This window comes from Triticum dicoccoides, chromosome 1B (assembly GCF_002162155.2).
Source record: "Triticum dicoccoides isolate Atlit2015 ecotype Zavitan chromosome 1B, WEW_v2.0, whole genome shotgun sequence".
Lineage (NCBI taxonomy): Eukaryota > Viridiplantae > Streptophyta > Magnoliopsida > Poales > Poaceae > Triticum > Triticum dicoccoides.
The window spans coordinates 631,965,279-631,989,284 of record NC_041381.1 but is presented as its reverse complement, the minus strand read 5'-3'; the positions used below and the strand labels follow the sequence as shown (position 1 = coordinate 631,989,284).

General features: G+C 43.3%; 1 protein-coding gene and 1 long non-coding RNA gene across 2 annotated transcripts; both read right to left on the bottom strand.

Annotated features, from left to right (window-relative positions):
• Positions 1-6,402: 6,402 nt before the first annotated feature.
• On the bottom strand, positions 6,403-8,679 carry LOC119349244. The gene is made up of 2 exons (XR_005169296.1): positions 6,715-8,679; positions 6,403-6,624 (listed from the first exon to the last, which is right to left on the bottom strand). It is a non-coding gene; the product is annotated as an uncharacterized LOC119349244 (long non-coding RNA).
• Positions 8,680-18,206: 9,527 nt separating this feature from the next.
• Positions 18,207-23,587, bottom strand: LOC119349243 (cytochrome P450 84A1-like). The gene is made up of 2 exons (XM_037617274.1): positions 22,619-23,587; positions 18,207-18,996 (listed from the first exon to the last, which is right to left on the bottom strand). Exons 1-2 carry the CDS (start codon positions 23,531-23,533, stop codon positions 18,364-18,366), a joined length of 1,548 nt encoding a protein of 515 aa, XP_037473171.1. The 5' UTR covers positions 23,534-23,587; the 3' UTR covers positions 18,207-18,363.
• Between the last annotated feature and the right edge of the window lie 419 nt (positions 23,588-24,006).

Sequence of the window (24,006 nt, the reverse complement as noted above, 5' to 3'; positions counted from 1 at the left end):
ATGTGCTTGTTGAAGTGTAGTCTATGGCCATGCATCATCTGCCTTCAGTTTCTTCCGGTTCGCATTCTTTTGTGGAGTTCCAACATTAGAGCTGCCAGGAGGTTCCGAACCCTCAAACTGTCCAACCATATCCGTTGTATTACCAGCTGGTACAATGCCACCAGTATTCACGTACAGTCCACCATCAACAGTGGGTGTATTAGTTGTGACTAGCAAATATGTCCGTGCGTTGCAACGGGAGAAAAGCTATTAGATTATTCACGTGCGATAGATATAAAAAAATTTGAACCAAATGCCAGGAGGAGATAAGGACTTTTAGAATTTAATTTCATAAAGTATGTCTGGGTGATGTCATGATGAGATAAGGGGCTTTTAAAAGTCATTTAAAAAATAAAAAATGTGATGGTCTCATCACGACTTGATTTTCTAACGCGTCATAACAAAAAAAATGTCGGTGATCAAACTGCATTGTTGGACACTGCATGAGCTAGACTGATGAGTGAGTGTCTCGCCTTGACCTAGCGTAGCGGTGTTTATAGCAATCAGTAATGTGGTACCAAAAAAATATAGCTGTGTATGAAGGCAAAATAGAAATGTAGTCATTTTTATATAGCTTATAAAAATTAACCCATAGAAAGTTGTGTCAATTTTTGAGGGCTCAGCGTTGTACAAGACATGGAAAACTTTTTCTTATCCAAATCAAGGGACTGAATACAATCATGAAGCGACCCCTACAGTTGACGGTTCGTTATGTTCATTATTTATGGATCTGTTTTAATTTTTGTGAACATATTCCAAACTTTAATGGACATTTTTTAAATTTCCTAATATGTTTTGAATACTGGATATTTTTAAAAAATCATGAACATTTTTTATTTCCTGAAAATTTATTTGAAATCGTGATAGTTTTTTATAATACGTGAACAATGTTTCGAAATCATGATCATTTTATGATTTTCCGAATGTTTTTTTAATTCACAAACAGTTTATAATTTTTCCAAGACTTTTTTTTAAATATTGTTTTTCTGGAAATCACGAATAATTTTAAAGAAGAAATAACTAAAACATAAATAAGAACTTGAAAGGCAAAAAATGAAATAGAAAACAGGGGCGTTGCAACCTGCAAATGGGCCGGCCCATGACCGTGTGCGGGAGGAATAGGCGCGCTTGCGAGAGAAAAAAAGGAGAAATAAAAATTAACCCATAGCAATCAGTAATGTGGTACCAAAAAAATATAGCTGTGTATGAAGGCAAAATAGAAATTTAGTCATTTTTATATAGCTTATAAAAGTTAACCCATAGAAAGTTGTGTCAATTTTTGAGGGCTCAGTGTTGTACAAGACATGGAAAACTTTTTCTTATCCAAATCAAGGGACTGAATACAATCATGAAGCGACCCCTACAGATGACGGTTCGTTATGTTCATTATTTATGGATCTGTTTTAATTTTTTGTGAACATATTCCAAACTTTAATGGACATTTTTTAAATTTTCTAATATGTTTTGAATACTGGATATTTTAAAAAAATCATGAACATTTTTTATTTCCTGAAAATTTATTTGAATTCGTGATAGTTTTTTATAATACGTGAACAATGTTTCGAAATCATGATCATTTTATGATTTTCCGAATGTTTTTTTAATTCACAAACAGTTTATAATTTTTCCAAGACTTTTTTTTAAATATTGTTTTTCTGGAAATCATGAATAATTTTAAAGAAGAAATAACTAAAACATAAATGAGAACGTGAAAGGCAAAAATGAAATAAAAAACAGGGGCATTGCAACCTGCAAATGGGCCGGCCCATGACCGTGTGCGGGAGGAATAGGCGCGCTTGCGAGAGAAAGAAAGAGAAATAAAAATTAACCCATAGCAATCAGTAATGTGGTACCAAAAAAATATAGCTGTGTATGAAGGCAAAATAGAAATTTAGTCATTTTTATATAGCTTATAAAAGTTAACCCATAGAAAGTTGTGTCAATTTTTGAGGGCTCAGTGTTGTACAAGACATGGAAAACTTTTTCTTATCCAAATCAAGGGACTGAATACAATCATGAAGCGACCCCTACAGATGACGGTTCGTTATGTTCATTATTTATGGATCTGTTTTAATTTTTTGTGAACATATTCCAAACTTTAATGGACATTTTTTAAATTTTCTAATATGTTTTGAATACTGGATATTTTAAAAAAATCATGAACATTTTTTATTTCCTGAAAATTTATTTGAATTCGTGATAGTTTTTTATAATACGTGAACAATGTTTCGAAATCATGATCATTTTATGATTTTCCGAATGTTTTTTTAATTCACAAACAGTTTATAATTTTTCCAAGACTTTTTTTTAAATATTGTTTTTCTGGAAATTATGAATAATTTTAAAGAAGAAATAACTAAAACATAAATGAGAACGTGAAAGGCAAAAAATGAAATAAAAAACAGGGGCGTTGCAACCTGCAAATGGGCCGGCCCATGACCGTGTGCGGGAGGAATAGGCGCGCTTGCGAGAGAAAGAAAGAGAAATAAAAGGTGGCAGGCTAGGGATCGAACCCTAGTCTCTGTAGTGGAGATGTGCGACGCTCGCCACTGTGCTCAGCGTATCTTCATGTCATATAAAGGGATCTTGGCATATATAAACCAAAACCAACAGTGCGATGTGTGAACCGTCTTTTGACACTTACAGGTAGGGCTGGACCAAAAGCTCGTAGCTCGCGAGCTTAATGAGCGCTTGATAGTTCGGTTTGTTAAGCTCGTAGCTCGCTTCTTAATGAATAGAGCCAATCATTGATTTTAGCTCGTTAAGCTTAACGAGCTTAACGAGCGAGCTAACGAGTTTCACGAGTAGCTCGTTAAGCTCGTTAGTAACAACACAACACATATTTTCACATTACGTGACAAACTTTGTGTAGCATCTCAGCCCATCTATTTAATCTAATCAACATATGAGGCAACAAACTACTTTATTTCTTTTTGTAGTCACCATATTCCATCTCGAAAACCATACCTACACATTCATCATGTATATCGTAACACATTATAATCTGTTAACGAGCGCTCGCGAGCACTCACGAGCTTAACGAGCTTCAGACGAGCCGAGCCGAGCAGGGTTTTTTGCTCGTTAATCTTAACGAGCTTAACGAGCCGAGCCTTAACGAGCACGAGCTTAACGAGTACGAGCTAAACGAGCCGAGCTGCTCGTTAGTGCAGCCCTACTTACGGGCGGATTGGTGGGTAATTTTTGCCAACTTCGAGGGTATTTTTTATGACGTACGGACAGAAACCCAATTCTCTTTATTATTACTAGGAAAAATGTCCGTGCGTTGCAACGAAAACAATAACACAAGCCCCTAGCCCAATAATAACCATTGCTCAAGATCCGAACTATACCCTATACCTGTTCTATACATCGTTCATCACACTACCTCTCGCAATTGAAGATCAAATGTCATGGACTTGTTCCATCTGAGGGAGAACTTGTGTCATGGATTTGTTCCACTGAGGTAGGATGGGTCCCTCACATGTCCCCACATGACCACTTAGTGTCTAATCACCGCCTAATGGGCGCCAATTTGTCGCACCACACATGCACACAACTCAAGGCCATGGGGTCTAGGCTCGATTATTTTTCTCCATAACTTGGTTTCTCCTCCGTCCTACCAAAGCACAAATCCATCTTCCACCCTATTTGAGCCTTTTTGAGGCACCAACCGATTGGAATGAAGCCAAACAGCTGATTATAAAAAATCAAATGAAGCATGTAGTTAGTTCTGTGGATTATAAAAAACTGATTTAAGTACAATACAACATGAATAACATACTTGCGCCCTGGCTATCATGTTTGCTACCACAGATGATTTACATTGTAACACTAAGATACAAACAACAATAGATGTCCCAGCCTTTTCTTAAAAATGAAATTCTTTGCATCGAACAAAGGCATCATTAAGTTCTCAAGTAACACCAGCTTTTTAAAGTACAATACACCCCTTTTTCCTTTTCCAATATTCACATAATATGACTACAATTTGAGGTTGGGGTTTATATGCAACCAATGGGGCAAAAAAAAAAAGGTTCTCCAAGCAAGAGACTAAGAATATCCGTGGATGAATATAGTTCTTCTTTGGCGCATATATAGAAAACAATTAGACTTGTCTGCTGATTCACACGTCCATGAAACCTACGGTTAGTCCTCTAATTCGTTTGATGAAGTTACAATTCTTTTTTATGTGTAAAATCTGTTGGGACCGCTTCTTATCAGCAGATTGTTAGCTGGAGTTGAAGCATATAAAAGTAAAAGAAAATGCAAATACACATATGTTCAGTAAACACAGGTGATTACCTAACATATTTATGGGCATCCAAGGTTTTATGTCTGTCCATCAAGAAAATATGCATGGATAGATATCTTGATGAATCGGAAGCAGTGGCAATAGGAGAAGGATTGCTGAAAAGAAACATTATTGATATTCAGTCAAAGCTTTTTATCACCAAACAGGGACAACCAAAGTGCTAGTCTGGTACTCACTTTCATCCACCACACCGCATGAACAATTTCAGCATTGCACAACAACGAACAGCAAGAGTGTGCAGTCAAGAAAAAAGCAGGCAAAACAACAAACATGTGTCCGACTGAAAGTGCAACTTTAACTATCCGATTGAAACCACAAGCTACAGGCCTGAAGAAGAGAACGCACAAATCCTCAACTTAACTAAACTGGCCACTTCTATTGCTAGAAAAACATCTCTCTCCGTAGCACAGTATCATCGGGTGACACCAGCCAGCAGCCAACAAACCACCTTTGTTCGGTCAAAATTAGATCCGAGATGAATCCCCAAATCAAAGCAGGGCAGCACCGCACCAGCAGATTACAACCTGATCAAAGAACATGAAGCAAAACATAATTGTGGAAGACTGAAGATTATGTGGGCTTGTTGATTCCAGCCTGAAAATTTGAATCCCAGAAAATAGGGCAGTATTAGAGCATCTCCAACAGCCGCGCTAAACTAGCGCCGCGCCGCAAATTAGTCTGTTTTAGCGCGCGCGCAACGCGACGGGTCGCTCCAGCGGGCGCGCAAAAACGGCGCGCGCGCTATAACGAGTTGGGCGCGCGGTCGGAAGCACTATCCAACACGGTGTATTTCGGACGCCCGCTACCACGCGCGGCATACTCGAGCGCTCGCGCCGGCACCGGCGCCCTGCCACCCATGGACGCGCACACCGGCACCCCGCTCACCCGTTGTACAGCCGCGACCCCCCTCCCCCCGCCTCCGCCGCCGCCGGAAACCTTAGCGCGGGGAGCGTTGGTGTCGCCACCGTCGGAGCTCCGCTGAGCGTCGGCCTCGCGCGCAGCCTCTTCTTGCCGCCGCGGATGACCACGGCGATGGGTGGCGTCGCGCCGGCGCCGTCCCATGCCGCCGCCGCACCGTCGAAGGTCCCCAATGCGGCGGGGCCGAAGAAGGGCAAAACATCCGCGTAGAAGAACAAGACGGCGGACGGCTCCGGCAGCACGAAGGCGAGGGGAAAGAAGCTTGCAGGGCATTCGACGGCCGCGGCGGCTACCGAAGCACCGGCGAGCTCACTCATTGAGCCGGCCGCCGACTCGCACCACGTGTTCGACGAAATGCCCCCAAGGTGAAAAAAATTCCAACTTTTCTTTTCTTGTTATTTTTTCAATGCATCTCACATATAAATAACTTATTTGCATTGTTCAAAAAACTTTGTAGTCTCAACGATGATGCATACATGTCAACTATGGGTGTTGTGTCCAACAATTCACATTGGTCTCAAACCAATGACATCCATTTCGAAGACCATGAGTTTGGGGTGGACGAAGAGGGTGAGGGCATTGTCATGAAGATGCCGTTGAAGATCTAGCCAACACCGTCGGAGCTTCACGTGATGCGGTGCCTGATGAGGTTAGGAAGGAAGATTCATCTTCGGAGGCGGAAGAATCGTCTTCGGAAGATGAGGACGAAGACGAGGAAGATGATTGATGTGTCTTTCATTTATGTCTTGAACTTTAATTTGCATTTTAACTTGGTAGGATGAACTTGTGGGCATGATTTTGAACTTGTGGGCATGAACTTTTATTCATCAACTTGTTTGTGTCAAATTTCACATGTTCATTGCATTTTGATGAATGTTTCAAACTCATTCTGTGTCCAAAATATCATATATGTTAAAATGCCCGGCGAGTCGCGCGCGCTGTATTTTTGCGCGCTGCTGGAGCGACGCGCGTGCGCTGCATTATAGCGCGGCTGCTCGAGCCAGCGTTGGCAGCCACGCTAAACCAGCCGAAGCGCGCGCCGCAAACAGGTTTTTTGCGCGCGGCGCGAAGCGCGGCTGTTGGAGATGCTCTTAAGATGTAGATTTGAGCAAACAGCAAAGTACACACATACATACATTACAAAATTAAGTATTGCCCCTTATTTCAGTCAGGCTAAACTAAAGTCGTATTAACATAAATTCTAACTTCTTCCAAAATGCTAGTCTGGAAGTTAGGCCACAAAATCCACTCAAACTGAGTAAAGCTACTTTTGAGAGCACATAAAGTACTTCTGATCTCCTCAATTGACCTCTCCAATAGCTTGACTTTTTCACCCTTGTCCTTTCATCTGCTATCTGTAGGAGTACAAAAGAAGGGTTCTAAAATAGAGAAAACGGAAGCATTATTAAGAGCAGAAAACAGTAATCAAATAGGCAGATGAACACCTGGCTGGCGTCTGTAGCAATTACTTATTATTTTGCCATTGCCAAAGCATCTCCAGCTTTTCTCTCAGAGTGGCACCTGGGAGTCACATTATTGCTTCTCTACTGAGAGCTTGGAGAAGTTATTTTGCAAATTTTGAAGCAAGCCGTTCCTTTCATCGTCAAGTAATTTTCTCAGCTCAATCGACACTTCCTCCAATATTGGAGTGGCATTACTATTATGGGCTAACTCCTATTTCATAGAGTAATCAATTTATTCAATATGGCTGAGCTGAGGTCGCAAATCAGTGTTCTCCATAGAAACTGCACTTGCTGGCTGCTCCTCCAACACCAAAATATTTTCATTACTCTTCATAATTTAAGGATGTGCAGGATTAATCAATTTAAACTCACTGGATTGGATGGATGGAGTGTCTAGCTAGTAGGATTAAGCAATTGGTCTTTTACTGATTGATTAATTATAGTGAATCAAACATTTGTCTGAATCTTTGCTTCAATGGATGTGCATGATTAATCAGTTAACACTAACAGTGGGGAGGACATCCTGATGGAGTGGGCGCAACCTACTTAACCTGCAAGCCCCACGAGGCTGATAGAGTGCGGCGACGCCCTGGCTGAGTGTGTTAACACGACAGTAGTTCAATTTCCATAAACCAAACTGAAAATGTGGATGAAGAAGTTAATCGTATAAGCTCATTCAATTTGGCCACAGTATATCACCACAATCGATTGTTGCACAAAACAGGGAGGCACACTATCTCCAGGTAAATGTCATGCTTTAAGTATATGAAGATTATGGATTTCCCTAACTACAGTGTACAGCTGAAGGACCAGTTATTTCAGCAAGCAATTATCATGCAGACATGGAAATCAACCACAAGGTCTTTAAGGACGTCTCAAGCTGTTAACACAACCAGAGTTCTATAAACGGAGGTAAAAATTAACATAGATGAAGAAGCTTATCATATAAACCTATTGAATTTGATCACTGCACAAGTCACTATCCTCAGAAAACGGGGAGGCATATTATCTCCAGGCCTAGTTTTTCCAAATTAATACTTAGTAAATCACATCATGCCAGCTACGTATCAAAATAAAATCAAGCACGTATCTGCTCTGCTTATCACAATTATTGCGAGTAAACTAAAGAAACTAACTATATTTAACAATACGTGCAATGCTCCAAGTTAGCTAGGGACTCAAACCCATGGGATAGATATATATATGCACCTGAAATTGGCTGAATTTTGCCTTGGTTTCCCTCTCAAGGGCCAACACAGAAATAGAGTCAGCAAACTCTATGTATCCTCCATGTCGATATCAACAGAACCTAGGCGGCATCGGCATCCACCACACTCGCCGTCTGCCCCAACTCTCACCCGCTGCACCATCCATGGTCCGGTCCGAAGCCTTCCCAGCTGATAGCACCTAGCGCCGTTCGCCACAAGGGCGTCCTTCACCCGACACACATCCCACTTCGCTCCGGAACCACCCTTGCAAGATCTCGGCGGTCTCCTCTGTCACATAGCGCACAACTCGCCGCAGCTTGTGCTCCAGAACCACCCCTCCAATACCTTGGCCGGCGGCGCTCGGGAATCAGGCGGCCATGGCCGTCTCTCTGCGCGCCCGATGACGAGGCGAGGTTGGGGTGGCCGGGAACGGGTAGATCAGAGGCGGGGCAACTTGATCCGGTAGTTGTGGTCGAAGAACCGGTGGCGGACGAGGTTCTCCGGCGACGGCGGCGCGGATCCGAGGCCATGGCATGCTCCTTTCGTTCTGGGGGACAGAGAGATCGGGGGATGAGCAAGGTGAGAGGAGACAGAGGGAGAGAGGAGGGAGCAGGGGACGGCGGCACTCATCTCCGGCGAGGATCCGGTCGCCGGCGGGTCGCGAGGTCGAGGCGGCGGCGCGCTCGGGAGCTCGGCCTCGGGCGCGTGGCTGCGGGTGCGGCATACAGGCGGCACCCGACTGGCTTTGGCCCAGGTGTTTTCTAACTTGCACTCCGGGTTTATTTCAAATAAACCGAGGGGCGTTTTTGCAAAAATACGGACGGCGTACAACCAGAAGCGATCGCTGGTTTATTAGGACTAGCAAACATGCCCGTGCGTTGCAACGGAAAAAACAACCCCCACACGGCCACACCCTCTTATCCATTGAACATGCCTAAAGGCCCCACCCTTTATGCCACTGGCATAAAAACTTGACTAATACCTCACCCTTAGGTCCATATCCTTCATTTGAATATGACATCAGAACCATGTTTCCGCTTGTCCTTTATGTTGTCCTCGTCGCCAGTGATCGCGGTACCAGTTGTCACTAACCAATGTTGGACAGGTCCAATAGCTGGATCGTTGAGCATCCTTCGTGCCCGACGAGATCAAGAGATTTGAACACAATTTTTTTACATCTAGCTAATATAATAGGGAAAGTCACTACACCTAATATATGTCCGTGTTATCATGTAAATTGAGTAGTTTGTATTAGATAGACCGTTAATCCTTAGTTGGACTCTTCATGCATTATGACGGGTGTCACTGAGCGGATGTAAAAAAAAGTTATCTTCTTCCTTCCATATCAGGTCTAGTTCTCTTCCTAGCCCTAAATTTTTCTCTCTTCTTCCTTTTTATTTCTCTCTCTCCTAGTTCTTTCATTCCTTTGTCAGGTCTCATGTCATTTGACATGTAGTTGTCTCAACTAAATTTCCCTCCTTTATTATTTTTGTCACATCGTTCCTTACCTAAAAACTTCACCTAAAAACTAAAATATGTATATCAAGTAAAGGGATTATCTATAAGCAACCAAGGTGAGACTATTGAATAGACAAAACAACCTTCACCTAAACACAAACATTGATCTAGCTCAATCGGTTGCGATGAATTTACATGGACGAGGAGGGAGGTCGCCAGTTTGATTCCAAACAGGAACTAATATTTTTTTCCTTGGGCCGTCTTCGCTGGACCACAACGCAGACTGAGGCCAAGTGAGACATTCAAAAAAAAACAAGCACACTGAGGAATAAAAAACGCTAAGCGTTTTTCTTTCACCTGAGAACAAAAGGGGTTTTTTCTTTCACTTGTGTGTGCTCCTTGTGCAAGACGGATGAAAAATCCTATGTGATTGACAGACTGAAAATTCAGAGAACCGCGCCTTGCTTTATTAGTTGGTACAGATTAAAAAGTGTTAGATACAATACTTCCCAGTTTTAAAAAACTGTTCATATTTTGAAAAAAATGTTTGCCTTTTGAAACTCAAATTTCAAAAAATATTTGTGTTTTTAGAAAATGGTCTTTCATATTTTGAAAAAATGTTTGCCTTCTGAAACTCAAATTTCAGAAAATATTTGTGTTTTTAGAAAATGGTCTCAAATTTGGAACAATGTTCTCTATAGTACCTTCTAGTTTTCAAAAAATGTTCAGGTTTCAAAAAAATTAAAAATAAAAATATAGTTCTTCGTGAAAAATATGCTCGAGTTTAAATTTTTTGTTTAGAAATTTGCTAAAATATTCGCGTTCTAAAATATATCTACTTTTTCCAAAAAAAATATTTCCTTTTATTATCTGGTGCGGCTCTTATCTAATTTAGCATGTCACGCTGCAACTTAGACATATTGTAGTGCCTAGTCCAGTGGCTAGCATGCTGATGCGTCCAGCGTGAGCGCCCAGGTTCAAGTCCTCACGTCACTTAATTTATTTCTTTGACTCTTTTCACTGGGCGAGCTGTTTGTACGGCATCCGCTAATGGGCCGGCCCATCGCGACTCCTCTCTGTGCGTCGTGCGGTTTTTTTGAAGAAAGTAATCGGGACGAACGAGAAACGACTCGTCCGACGGACGAAAACTAATCTGGGTCCCATCGTAAACCAAAAAAGTTGGAGAAACAATCCTTCTTTTAATATTACTAGCAAAAATGCCCGTGCGTTGCAACGGGAGAAAAAACACACACGTCCTAACCCAATAAATTAAATATGTGATGTTGTAATAATTTATATACCACAAAAGGTGTAATCAAAAGGATAATTCATAAGTCGGACATGAAACACATTTTTTGAGTTTCCCGTGTGTGCCCTAATCTGTGTGTATATATATTAGTACAACATCGCCTAACCCTTATCCAACATCGCCTAACACTTAATTTATTTCTTTGACTCTTTTCACTGGGCGAGCTGTTTGTACGGCATCCGCTAATGGGCCGGCCCATCGCGACTCCTCTCTGTGCGTCGTGCGGTTTTTTTGAAGAAAGTAATCGGGACGAACGAGAAACGACTCGTCCGACGGACGAAAACTAATCTGGGTCCCATCGTAAACCAAAAAAGTTGGAGAAACAATCCTTCTTTTAATATTACTAGCAAAAATGCCCGTGCGTTGCAACGGGAGAAAAAACACACACGTCCTAACCCAATAAATTAAATATGTGATGTTGTAATAATTTATATACCACAAAAGGTGTAATCAAAAGGATAATTCATAAGTCGGACATGAAACACATTTTTTGAGTTTCCCGTGTGTGCCCTAATCTGTGTGTATATATATTAGTACAACATCGCCTAACCCTTATCCAGCTATGGACGGTGTTCGTGTCCTTTTCAGTTTTCACGTCCTAAAGGCAAGAGCTCCTCCCTCCCAATTGGCGTGTGGGGCGAAATAGTACGCGAGCAAGCTGCACCATTGTCACGGTCTCTCTACTATTCATCCCTCCTCTCTCTTGCGTATCTCACCAACGACATCGATGACATTCAGACTTAAGGAATATCTTGATGATCAACAAGTAACAGTGAGCCCCTAATATCTTCTACCTTAAGAATGATTTCTTTCCAATAATCACTCACTTTTAGTTAGCCTATCTGATAATGTATTCCTAAGATCTGGCAAGCATGAATATTAAATTATAACAATAACAACAAACAACAGCAAGTAATTATAATTTGTGCTCATCAGGAAAAAAGAATTGTAATCGGTGCTAGCACGCATAGCATGCAGCCAAGGTTTTATGTTTCGTTTTGTAAATTTTACTGCCCTTGAACGAAATGGGCGAATTTTGAACTTTTTTCGGAAAATCTCGGATGAAAAGGACAATTCAAAATTAAAATTTGTGGATGAAAATAGCGAAAGTATAAACGAAAAACGACCAAAATTGTACAATTTTTTTGAATCCTCCAACAAGACTAAAGCACAATCAAACATAACAACACGGGTCCCTTGATTGATATACACCGATGAATAGCTCTGAACAATTCGAGTCAGCAGACTACCTTAAACTTGAATCAACATAAATACCACAGTACTTACTACTCATCTTGGTCTGGTTAGTAGTAGTACATCAATCCCAGTATGAAGGCACGTGCATGCACACCACATTCTGGTCCCGTTCCAGCCGCCTGGATGCCGCATCCAGCAGCTTCCAGAGTTCCTGTTCATACAGTTTTGATTAAAAAAAAAAGCAACATGCACACCCAGAAATATCCCCACCGACGGCCCACTGCGTGCCCCCTTCCTATCCACACAACGCCGCTCCTCTTATCCATCACTCCGGCGCCACTCCGCCCCCCATCTTCCTCCTTCTGCTACCTAATCGCCCAAAGTAGCTCGTCCTTCTCTTCTCCATCCACTAACACCAGCCAAGCGATGCTCTCCTCTTCTCGCCCGCGGTGGCTAGCCAGCCGGCTGGCCGCGCCGGCGTGTTTGCTGCAACAGCTGGGGTGGTGGCGGCGTGCTCGTCGGTGCACGGGGGCCGGGGCGGAGTCCCCGTGCCGTGGTGGTGTAGCTCACCCCGGTGGGTGGCTGCGGGCAACGGAGCCGGTGTGCAGTGGCTCGGTTGCTCGCCAGATCTGGCGGCCGGCCATGCTGGCTCCGGTGAATGCCCCCAACACTGTTCTTTTCCATGACTGGCAATTTAATTGAGACCTTTCTTTCCATTATGCGCCTCTCCTCCTTTTGTTCATTTTTGATTGGTGACGCATAATACATGCGGCAGGCACCTCTCATCCTCTCTTTTTTGGCTTGTTGATCTTGCAACGCATGAGTGTATATAAGTTCGTAAGATTTCATGTAAAAGAGCAGGGTGGGACTATTAATAGATATTTGAAATTTTAGCACAGGCATGAGAAGGGTGCAGGTCCTGGCAGGCCCATCTGAACGACTGATGACTGAAGAAGCGAGGCGGCAGCCCAACTTCGGCGGTCGCCCTTGGAAGGACGTCACCCTCCTCCTGGCGCGGCATGGCAGGCTCTTCTTGCCGCTCATCGTGCTCGCCGCTGCCCTCGCCGCGACTCTCCTCCTCCCCAACTCCCTTGCCGTGCAGCCCCTCGCTGCAGCTGCGCTCCTTGACACCAGCACCATTAGGTGCGCCGACCTGGCTAGGAAGGTAGAGAAGAGAAGGTGGACTACGCTAGGGATGGCTGGAGGTGGAGGACGATGGGAGATGGAAGGCGGCGGAGCGATGGGATTGGGGAGGCGGCGCGCGGCCGCGGGGCTGGAGCGCTGGAGTTGGAGATAGGATTAGGAGGCAGGGTCGAGCGGTTGTTTTTTATCTCACCTGTACCGGTTCGATTGACTTATGACTTATTTTTGGACTGCGGGTTGATTTCCTGAAACCGAGGGGCTTTTTCGCAAAACGCCAGCGACGACGGACGGGCAGAAGCACTCCGTGCTTTATTAGTAGGGAAAGATATAAAAGATACAGATAGGTAGAGATTGTTTCTATATTTTTGGGGCTTGAAAGAATTTGATTTTTTTTGCTGACTGTTTACTACAACAAGATTTGTCCGGCTACTTTTTCCAGTGGGCGAGCTGTTTGTACGGCATCCGCTAATGGGCCGGCCCATCGCGACTCCTCTCTGTGCGTCGTGCGTTTTTTTTGAAGAAAGTAATCGGGACGAACGAGAAACGACTCGTCCGACGGACGAAAATTAATCTGGGTCCCATCGTAAACCAAAAAAGTTGGAGAAACAATCCTTCCTTTAATATTAGATACAGATACAGATACAGATACAGATAGGTAAAGATTGTTTCTATATTTTTTGGGGCTTGAAAGAATTCGATTTTTTTCGCTGACTGTTTACTACAATAAGGTTTGTCCGGCTCATGTGAGGGTGGGGCGATGATGGTGGCACGCCTTCGGCCCGCTCCATTGCTTGCAGTAGTTGATCGGTGATCTATGAAGCTGGATGTAATTTTGCTACTTGTGGATTTCTTTATACCGCCTTGACAATTGATAATTAGATTAAGAAAATCCCACAAAAGCAGAATACAGAACTATTTTTTCTAATTAATTTCTCCATTCACGAGTGAAAGAGAAGATGTGTCTTATTGTAACAGGTATAAATATACGGTTCAACTGCATTATATCAGGGGCAGTGATTATATTAGTAACAAGCATATTCGTTTTCAGGTGACTCTCCCTTTCCCATCTGGAGGGGGATTGATTGGGTTGACACTTTGACAGGATGATGTGTTGGTAGTATGATGTATATGTACGATCAAGTTCATTCGACCTACTATGAACTATGGTGTAGTTTGCCTGCATGTTTGTAACCAACGAAAGTGGAACATGCACGCACTTTTTTTTTCCGAGAGAGAGGGGAAAAAATTGAGTGGGTTGTCTTCAACTACAATTTCTTCTATTAAGTGTTTTATCATAAGGCACCAATTTAGTCGTTGCCCATGGGATAGCTGCTGCCGCGGTAATACATCCTCTGTTTCTAAGTATAAGATGTCCCGTTGGTTTAATTTAAAATGATGAAATGTCTTATATTTAGGAACAGAGGTAGTATCTATCAATGCCAAATTCTTGGTACCTATTCTCCAAACTCCAATCAACTAGCGCGTGCACACACTTCTAACACAAAATACCGCTAATTCTGGTCAGTTTACAATAGTGCTCCCGTGGTAACCTAATGTTTCTAATACTGAGCTGATTTCAGAACAGTGAAGCAGCTCGATTTTATTTTGTAGGAAGAAAACCAAAGGTGAAGTTTTTGTAGGCAAACATGGTCGCTTTATTAATTGGATTTCTCATAACATCAGTGACACGTAAACATAAGCATAGATAAGTTTAATGATCAATGGAAAAATCATGTAAGTACCATCATAAATAAGAATCATGTTATATAGATATAATACGTTCCTAAATCTGGTACACCAATGAATGGCCCATCTTATAGCTAATACTTCACCCAAGGTGCCCAAAACCCTCATGAATGAACCCAAACTAAGAAGCAAAATAGGGAATTCCATTAAACAAGATGTCATATCGTTGAAAGAATCCATCTCACAAACTGTGGTACGGTTGATAACAAGTCAAGGAACCTTTTATAAATAGTGCAGTAAATCCGTCTAAGCTTTTCCTCTCGTTGCTGCTGATAGTTCGTCACAATTAGGGATCTACTCCACATAATGTACACAAGTCCATCTACTGACCTTTCATCTAACCAAGTCAACGAATAGACTAATGAATATGACAACAATATGCATCTATAAATTATTCAATAAACCATCATTGATCTGATCATAAAATAATTATTCATCACACAGTAATAAAGATTTTTAAGTGGAAAACCCCTTGTGGAAAAAACCCACTCATGTGATATTTCTATTGAAGGATAGAGAGACGGCATGCTACATAACTACAACTACAAACCCGGGGAGCATCGGAGGATGATATCTTAGTGAGATGGAGGTGAATAGCCCCCCAGCCAGTATACATACGCAGGGTTGCAGACGAGTTTCACCTCGGTTCACAAAATGGAAGAGGTAGGAAATTGCAAGATAAATCATGGAAGGGTTTGATGCATATAGCTAAGGGCATGCCACCAAAGGCCATGGGGTACCTGTGGGCCCTGCTCTCTTTCATGAATAATTTACATGAAGTTTCACTTTTTTGAGTTTGGGAACATCATGCATCGATAAATTGAAACATAAAAATTGGTTTTAGCTGATAATTAGTAGGTTATACAAATAAAATATAAATATCGCACAAAATTGATAAGAAATAGGCATGATAACTTCAAAAATTATTGATACGTTTGGTACCCTGTACTGACGTTGTGAGAGGGTCTTAAGGTGATATTAGAGAGAAATTACATAGGTAGAACATCTAGATGTCATTGCCTCTAGACTTTGCCCACAATCTATAAGAAAGACAAACACTTTATAAGAAAATAGTTAAGTTCCTAGAACACTTGCCATTGGATACTACTCTTTATTTACTTGCAAACTAATTGATAACACAACCTAAATTTAATTGACTTCCACCTACGAGTTACAAAAACTCATAGCAAGTTGATTTCTAAAAAAGTCGACATTAAAACTGCATAGAAGGTTTAGTAAGTGCCATATATAACTTGATTTTTTTCTTTTTTCAAAAAGGAGGATTACCCCTAGCCTATGCATCAAGCAATGTAGACAACCATTTATTAAAACGAGTAGAGTACCAAAGAAATTCACACAACCATATATAACTTGATAGAATATGAGGCTTATCCATTTGCTCCTTAGGGCTTGAACACTCAATACTTCCACATCAAACTAGAAAGTACTTCAATTGTCCCTTGGGGTTAATTAAGTGGAGTTAGGCGTAGTAGTAGTTGGTGTTGGAGCAAAGGGGAAGCAATTGCGCATGTGGTTTTCTATTCGAGCACGAAGGGTTATGCGGTAGCATTTTTTTCCTAAAAAGAGGGAAACATTATCTTTTTTTTATGGAAGGGTTTGAATTACGGAGAATAGGGCTGGAAGAAAAGCTCGAAGCTCGCGAGCTAAACGAGTAGCTCATGACTCGGCTCGAATCGACTCGAACTCGAAGAATAACGAGTCGAGCCGAGCTCTAGTTTAAGATCATTTACAGACTAAGTTAAACGAGACGATCTCACGAGTACTCGTGTAACTCGTTAGGCTCGGTACAAAAGATTAGCCAAGCTCTCGGTGTCCCAGGCGCACAACACAAGGCCCAACTGCCCACAAGACTCACACATCGCACACGAAGATTTCTCTCATTCCATTTCTATTCCTAGCGAAGTTATAGGCGGTCGATTTCCCTCATGTCTTCCTTGTTTCTTTATCCTATAAATTGTGACGGCGTCGGCGCTGCGCCTGCACCATTGATGATACTAACAATTGTAAGTGATGCTCATACATGCTTACAATTTTTTGTGAACATTGTACATATTTAATATGTACATTATACATTCCCAAGTAATAATTTTTTTCATATTCGTAAGGTTTTATGTTCATATCCTTAACGAGCTTAACAAGCTAAACGAGCCAGCTCGCGAGTTATATGAGTCGAGCCAATCTTGGATTTGAGCTCGTTATAGTAACGAGTCGAGTCGAGCTAGCTCGTTAACGAAACGAGCTTTAGCAAGTCGAGCCGAGCTGGCTCGACTCGGCTCGAATTCCAGCCCTAACGGAGAAGCTCTAGAAGCACTTCTCTTGTAGTTTTTTTCTACCAACTATTATTTGGACGGGCTTAGAAATTAAGCTGGAGAGAAATTTCAAGTTATGTCTAGCTTTAGCTTATTTTGACCATAAGTTGCAAAGTAAACTGAAAAGAGCTGGCTCTGAACCTAGTTTGGAAACGATGTGCACCAAATCACCCTTGAACGTTTGAACCACGCGGTACAGACACTTTTTGCCCTCCAATGCAGTTCAGCAAACGTCTGCGGACTAGGTTGGACATCTGAATTCCTACAAACCTGAACCAAACCTGAGGGAGCTTTAGGAGAGTTCGGATAATCCATTTGAACCACTATCAGTTGGACCACATGTCCTTCCCAACTCATGTATTTTGTCCTTTAGGTTCGTCTGGCTCACTCCGCTGTCCGGATTTGATGCATACGGTTGAAGGACCAACTCCGCTGACCGCGGACATTTGAGGTGTTCATTTTGATGTACATCATTGGAGTTGCATACAAGTACTTTTTTTTAGGGACTTAGGCCTATACAAGTAGATGCATGTAAACTATTTAAGAACCTAGGGGGAAGAGAGTATGCTCAAGAGCATAATGGGTTGTGGTGAACTCCTTTCGGCTCCAAAAAGAACACCTATAACTTATGTTAAAAAATCGATCAAACTTTGCACCATTTGACTTTAGACAAAACTTATAAGACTTCATTTTGGAGTTGGAAGGAGTAATGATCACGGAGCGTAGCGAATCTTAGGATGGGCATGGTGCGGAGTCTATTGGGCTAGGATTGGGGAGGAATTCGGTAATTTGTTTTTTACCCAAAAAATGGTATTATTCCAAAATAACTGGCCCTAAATGGCACTCGCCGGTTTCTAAACATAAAGCATGTTTTTTTTTCTATTATAATTCAAACATTATAAAATTCCATATCATAGATCAGAATATCAACAACTATAATATACCAATATGGTTCTGAAAAGCACATCCTTTTGATATGATGTAAAATCTCTCTCTCTCTCTCACACACACACACACGCACACGCACACGCACACGCACGCCCCCGCGAATATCATGAGCAATTTGAATATTGAGATAGCTCATGAACGCACATCTATGACCATGCTCTTTATTGATAGGAAGTCTCTTCTTGCGAATTAGGACTCGGAGATCAAGTCCAAAACAAACCAAGCCGGTCGGGGTACACAATGAACGGACCAACGGTTACAAGGCACTCCATGAGCAAGTCTGGTGCGATACTTACATGGGGCAAGTGAGGCGTGGTGTGGGCACGGCGTAGAGCCGCGTGGCACGTAATGCGGTGAGGCCAAAGATGTCGCCCATGTCAAGCTCCGCGGGCTTCATGCCATCGGGCAGCTCCCAGTTGAATCCGTGCGCGAGCTGCGCGACAGCGAACTCCACCGCATGTTGGCCAAGCCCCTGCGCAGGGCACGAGCGCCGGCCGGACCCAAACGGCAAGAACTCGTAGCAGCCGCCGTTGAGGTCCAGCTCGGCGGCCTCTCCCTCGCCGGGCATGAACCGCGAAGGTCGGAACGTGTCGCCGTCCTTCCAGGCCCCGGGGTCACGGTTGATCGCCCAAGCATTCACCAACACGCGGGAGCCTTTGGGCACAGAGTAGCCACCGACAAAGCAATCTTTAGCAGCCTCGTGGAGGAGTAGTGGGATGGGTGGGTGCATGCGGAGCGCCTCCTTGACGACGCATCTGAGGAAAGGGAGCTTGTCGAGGTCGGTCTCATCCACGGTACGGTGGAGCCCCACCACATTGGCGAGCTCCCGCTGCAGTCGCCGTAGGTCGTCTGGGCTACGCATCATCTCCGCCATCGCCCACTCGGTCATGGACCCCACTGTCTCTGGCCCACCAAACAACATGTCCTGTGTAGATAGCCACAGGCAAGTTACCACATACTTTCTCCGTTCTAAAATATAGTGCGTCCTCGGTTCCTGTGCTTCAACTTTGATTATAAATTTAACCAACGAGACCAACTGTGTTGGGAGCAAAAGTTATACCAACGAATTCGTATTCAAAAGAAGTTTTCAATTACTCCCTCCGTCCGAAAAAACTTGTCCCTCAAATAGATGTATCTAGCATCAAATTAGTGCTAGATACATCCATTTGAGAGATAAGCTTGGGACAAGCTTTTTCGGACGGAGGGAGTATATATTTTTTGCTCCCGCCATAGTCGGTCTCATTGATTAAATTTATGATTAAAGTTGAACATCAGAAAGCGCGGACGCACTATATTTTAAAACAGAGGGAGTACTATATATAGGAATAATTCTTTATTGCTAAAGGAATTCGGTGATGTTGATGGTAGGTAGTCTCTCTCTCTCCCACCCAAAACCGCGTTTGGATTTAACATACTCGATAAGTTATTTTAACTATTGTTAATGTTTTGGGTTCTTTCCCTTAAACACATGAATCTGACAAGGTAAGAACAAAAAAACACACAATGATTTACTTGGCTATTTTTTCATCTGAGAAATACGAGTTGTTGAGAAGACATATTTAGATGCGCGCACAAAAGATACATCTTTTCAAAAAATGCACAAGATACATGGACTTTGAGATTAGGTGTTATATTTAAGAGACAAAAACAAAGAAGACACATTTGAACTTTCTAAAGAAGTTTGACACGAGACTGGAACTCAGACTTAATTTCCTCCCAAATTTGTAGCAAAAGTTCAAGTCATACATAAATTTTCTTTAATGCAATCTAATAATAAAAAATGTACAAATCCCATATTTGTGTATCCTATGATTGCAAGCCTCACTTTCTTATTCTCCACGGTTCCTTTATTCTAAAGGGCACCTTGAAGAATTTTATTTCCATTACAAAATTATTCATGTCTTCAGTGGCAAGGAGTTGTGCATATTAACCTATATTAGCCTTTGATTATACATACTTATGTAGAGAGTGACTATTTTTTACCATTAAATTGGTTTTCAATTGGTACCAATCAAAATTCGCAAAGTTCCTTCCTAGCTCCATCTCACTAAATGTGCTAGGCGAGAGAAGAGAACGGGTCCATGAAGGAATCTTTGTCCAACAGGGAGAAAGAGAGGGGTTTGCATGGAGAATCTTTTATCTCCACCCCTCTGTCCCATGTGCATTGAGTAATAGTGATTTCTTTTTCAAGGAAGTGATTTTTAGGATTTTTATTTGACATTTTTAAAGAGCAGACTTTACCGAAAGAGAGAAAAAAAGAGAGAGTTGCATGTAAAGTTTATGAGAGAAAGATGCGCTGCATGCAAAAAGAGAGAGGTCTGCACTACGTCTCAGTCTGTGGGTGGGGGGGGGGGTGTGGACAAAAAGAACGTCACATTAGATACAGTCCCTACTAGTCCTAGCAGTAGGAGATTAAGATTTGAGAGCTAACGCCAGTTGCTAATTTTCCATCGATGCACACATCCACATGGAACTGAGCATATATGAATGGCTACGATAGCAGGTACCACGAAGGACAAGCTACAAAAAGAGAGACATGATTCAGGACCATGGTTCAATCGAACCTATGGTCTATGTCATACGATTTAACATCCTACTACATGTGGATCTGTGACATGCATGTCAACTGCATTTTTTAATCAACCATGCATGGATCCTCATGAGTAGACATGCATGTCAGCTGTATTTTTTAATCAACCATGCATGGATCCTTATGAATAGTGCCTAAAAATCAATGGTGTCGAGCGTAGCTTCGGCTGAACCATGGTTCCGTACAACATTTTTGCTACAAAAAACAAATCAAAATTTTGCACCATACAAACAGCGACGAATGGCACTATCATGTTGACCGATTTCCAACTCAGTATAAATAAAAAAATGCACCATACAAACAATGACACACGTCTCTATCAAATAAAAACCAAATTTATGTGATTTCAAACCTCAGTTACAGCATTACTTGCTATGTTTTTCATGTTTCATAGCATGTGAAAACAATTGTAATGCACGGTTACTTATTCTAGACAAAGATCTTGCGCCAAAAACACAATGAAAATACAACCTACATGAATCTCACCTTTCACCATAAACCATTCAGTGAACAAGTGTATTTGTATTTGTCGTAATACTATTAATACTTATACTCTAAAGATCAAAGGTACATGTCTACTGCGACTCCGTTACTTTGAAATGTAAAAAACACTAAAATACGTATATACACTTTTTTGTGAAGAAAAGACACAAAAGGACATCTAAATACGTATATGCACTTGATGAAACTAGCAACAAACCAAAAATAAAAACAAAAACAATAAGAGGGAAAATAATTATAATAAAACAAGAAATCAGCAACAAGCAAAAAACCACCATCCAAGCCAGAGTATATTACCTAAATAATAGATAATAATTAGGTATCAAAACCACGTAGTAGAAAGTCAATTGACCGAAATACAAAAGTAAAAAAAGAAACTAAAAATAACGAGGATAGAAAGAAAAGGACCAGTGAGTTGAAAAAAGGGATCGTGCATTTTTTAGCACTCCCTTCCCTTCCTCCTTGCGCCGAGCCGCCCGTCTGACATCCGCCAGACCATCAGCCCTCGTCACCTACAGCTGGCGCCACTGCCTCACGCGCCTCGCCTCCGTGCCCAAGCCACCCCTGCTACCCCTCTAACCCTCCACCACCCTTCTTCTCTGATCCCGGGTGCCAACTCCACACCACCAACCGTCAAGGCTCCCACTCGCCGCATCCCCGTCTCCCGCCAGTTAATGGCTTTTTCTGAGAGCATCTACAGCTGGACATAGCAAATATGACCCCTTAAACACCCGTGGACATGTCCGGCCAGTGGCCGGGCGTGTCCGTTTAGAGCCCCCATTTATTCGTCCGCGCAGCCACACCCCTTATTTTTCTTCTCCGGTCACTTGCACGTGATCGGTGGAGATGAAAAGAGAGAAATAAAAGAATGAATAAAGAAAAAAAAGTGGTCTGGTGTGGGGCCGAGTCCTACGTGGCAGAATGCCCGAACGCGCTCGGGCGCGTCCGCGAGCCCTCATATCCTCCCCATATTTGAGATGGATATGAGGGTTCGCGGACAGCCCGGGCATATAGGGATGGTACGAGGGATCCGATTGGGTCACGTTTTTTCTTCTCTCTCCCTTCCGGTCACTGGCTGGGCGTGTCCGCGGGCTTATGTGGGATGATTTGAGGCGTACGGCTGTAGATGCTCTTACTCTTACTCAGGACACTGGCCTCGTCGCCCCCCTCTCCGCCTTGGAGCTCGGCGCCGCCTCGCCTTTCTTCATTAAGGAAAATCGACCGATCTCGTTTTTGTCATTATCAAGCAACTTACAATTACAAATAGCAAACACGTCAAAAAGAAAGAGAGGTGCTAGCCTACATGTACGAGGTTTCTGTCGTAGGATATTGGTCATACTACTCTGCAGATCAAGCCGTCCGTCAGTAGAACTAGTGTGGAGCAGGAGCACACCGCCATGGATATACAGTAAAGAGTAAAGACTGTAAGATGGTAAATACAGTACCAGTTACGTACCATAATCATGGCCTTGGCGTTATCGCGGGTGAAGCGGAGGGCGTCCTCTCTGTGCTTCCCGCTGATTGGGTTTGCCTCGGCGAGAAACGCGAGCAGGCCGTCTACCAAGTCAGCTTCGGGGTCGGCGGCGTTCTTTCCCCTCTTCATGTGCTCGTCGATGATCCTGTCGATAAACTTGTCGAGAGCGCCGCGCGCCGTGCGGAGGCGGCGGTTGAAGCCCCGCCGGCCCACCCAGCCGAGCCACGGGAAGAAGTCACCGATGTGGAACAATCCTAGGAGGCTTGAGAACTCCTGGAGAATGGCGATGAACTCATCCAGCCCATCCTCGTCGCGGGTGCTGAAGGCGGCGCGGAAGATGACACTGACGGTGAGGTTGAAGATGAGCTCGCCGAGGTTGACGGCCTCGCCACAGCGCCTGCTAACGGCGCAGGCCAGCGCCCCGTACCCCTCGCGCACAGCGAGCCACGTCTCGGCGCGGCGTCGGCTGAAGATCTTGGTGACGCAGAGCTTGCGCATCTGCCGCCAGTAGGCGCCGTTGTGCGCGAACGCCATGTCGGAGCGGCCGTAGGTGAGGTAGACGACGGCGATGGTGGCCGGGCGGTTCGAGAGGGCGGCGTCCTGCACGTGCAGCACCTCGCGCGCGTACTCCGGCGTCGACACCGCGTAGACGTGGAGCCTGCCGAGGCGAAGGTGCAGCAGCCCGCCGTACTGCTTCGCTAGCGCCGCTAGGCCGCGGTGTGTCAGCTGGTCCACCAACGCCATGTTGCCGATGACCGGCAGCGGCTTCGGGCCCGGAGGAAATGGCGCGCTGCCCAGCCGCCGCCTCTGCAGAATGACGAAAGCCAGCGAGGCGAGGAACAACCAGATCAGTGGATCCTTGAGAAACTCCGTGCCGACCTTTGCATAGGCCGCCATTGACGATAGCCACGACTCACGAGCTGGATAGCGATAATAGTAATACTGCAAGAGCCCTCCACAGCTATCCGTGTGGACAGCTATCCGTGTGGATGCATGGTTTATATATTCATCAGTGTTGCTAAATTTCAGTCGACTAAGACTTTGTTATGTCTTAGTCGATATTATATTCGTGAGATCTTGCATGGAGACTGGCGTAATATTTTTTTAGTTTTTTCTTTTAGTTTTTAATCCTATGTCACTTGATACTATATATTTGTTCAACTTTCGAGCCCCTCCCCCTAGGTCTCACAAGTGAATAGTCAAAGAATAATGTTACACCTACAAAAATTTACGTGAGAATTTTACATAAAAATTGACGTGAAAGTAATTAATTGGACCCGGATCAGGGGCCAGGGCCCACCCTCGTTAAATTAGGGTGGCGGGGGGAGATAGAGTTAATAAGGAAGTTTATGTAGGGGCTTCATAAGAGC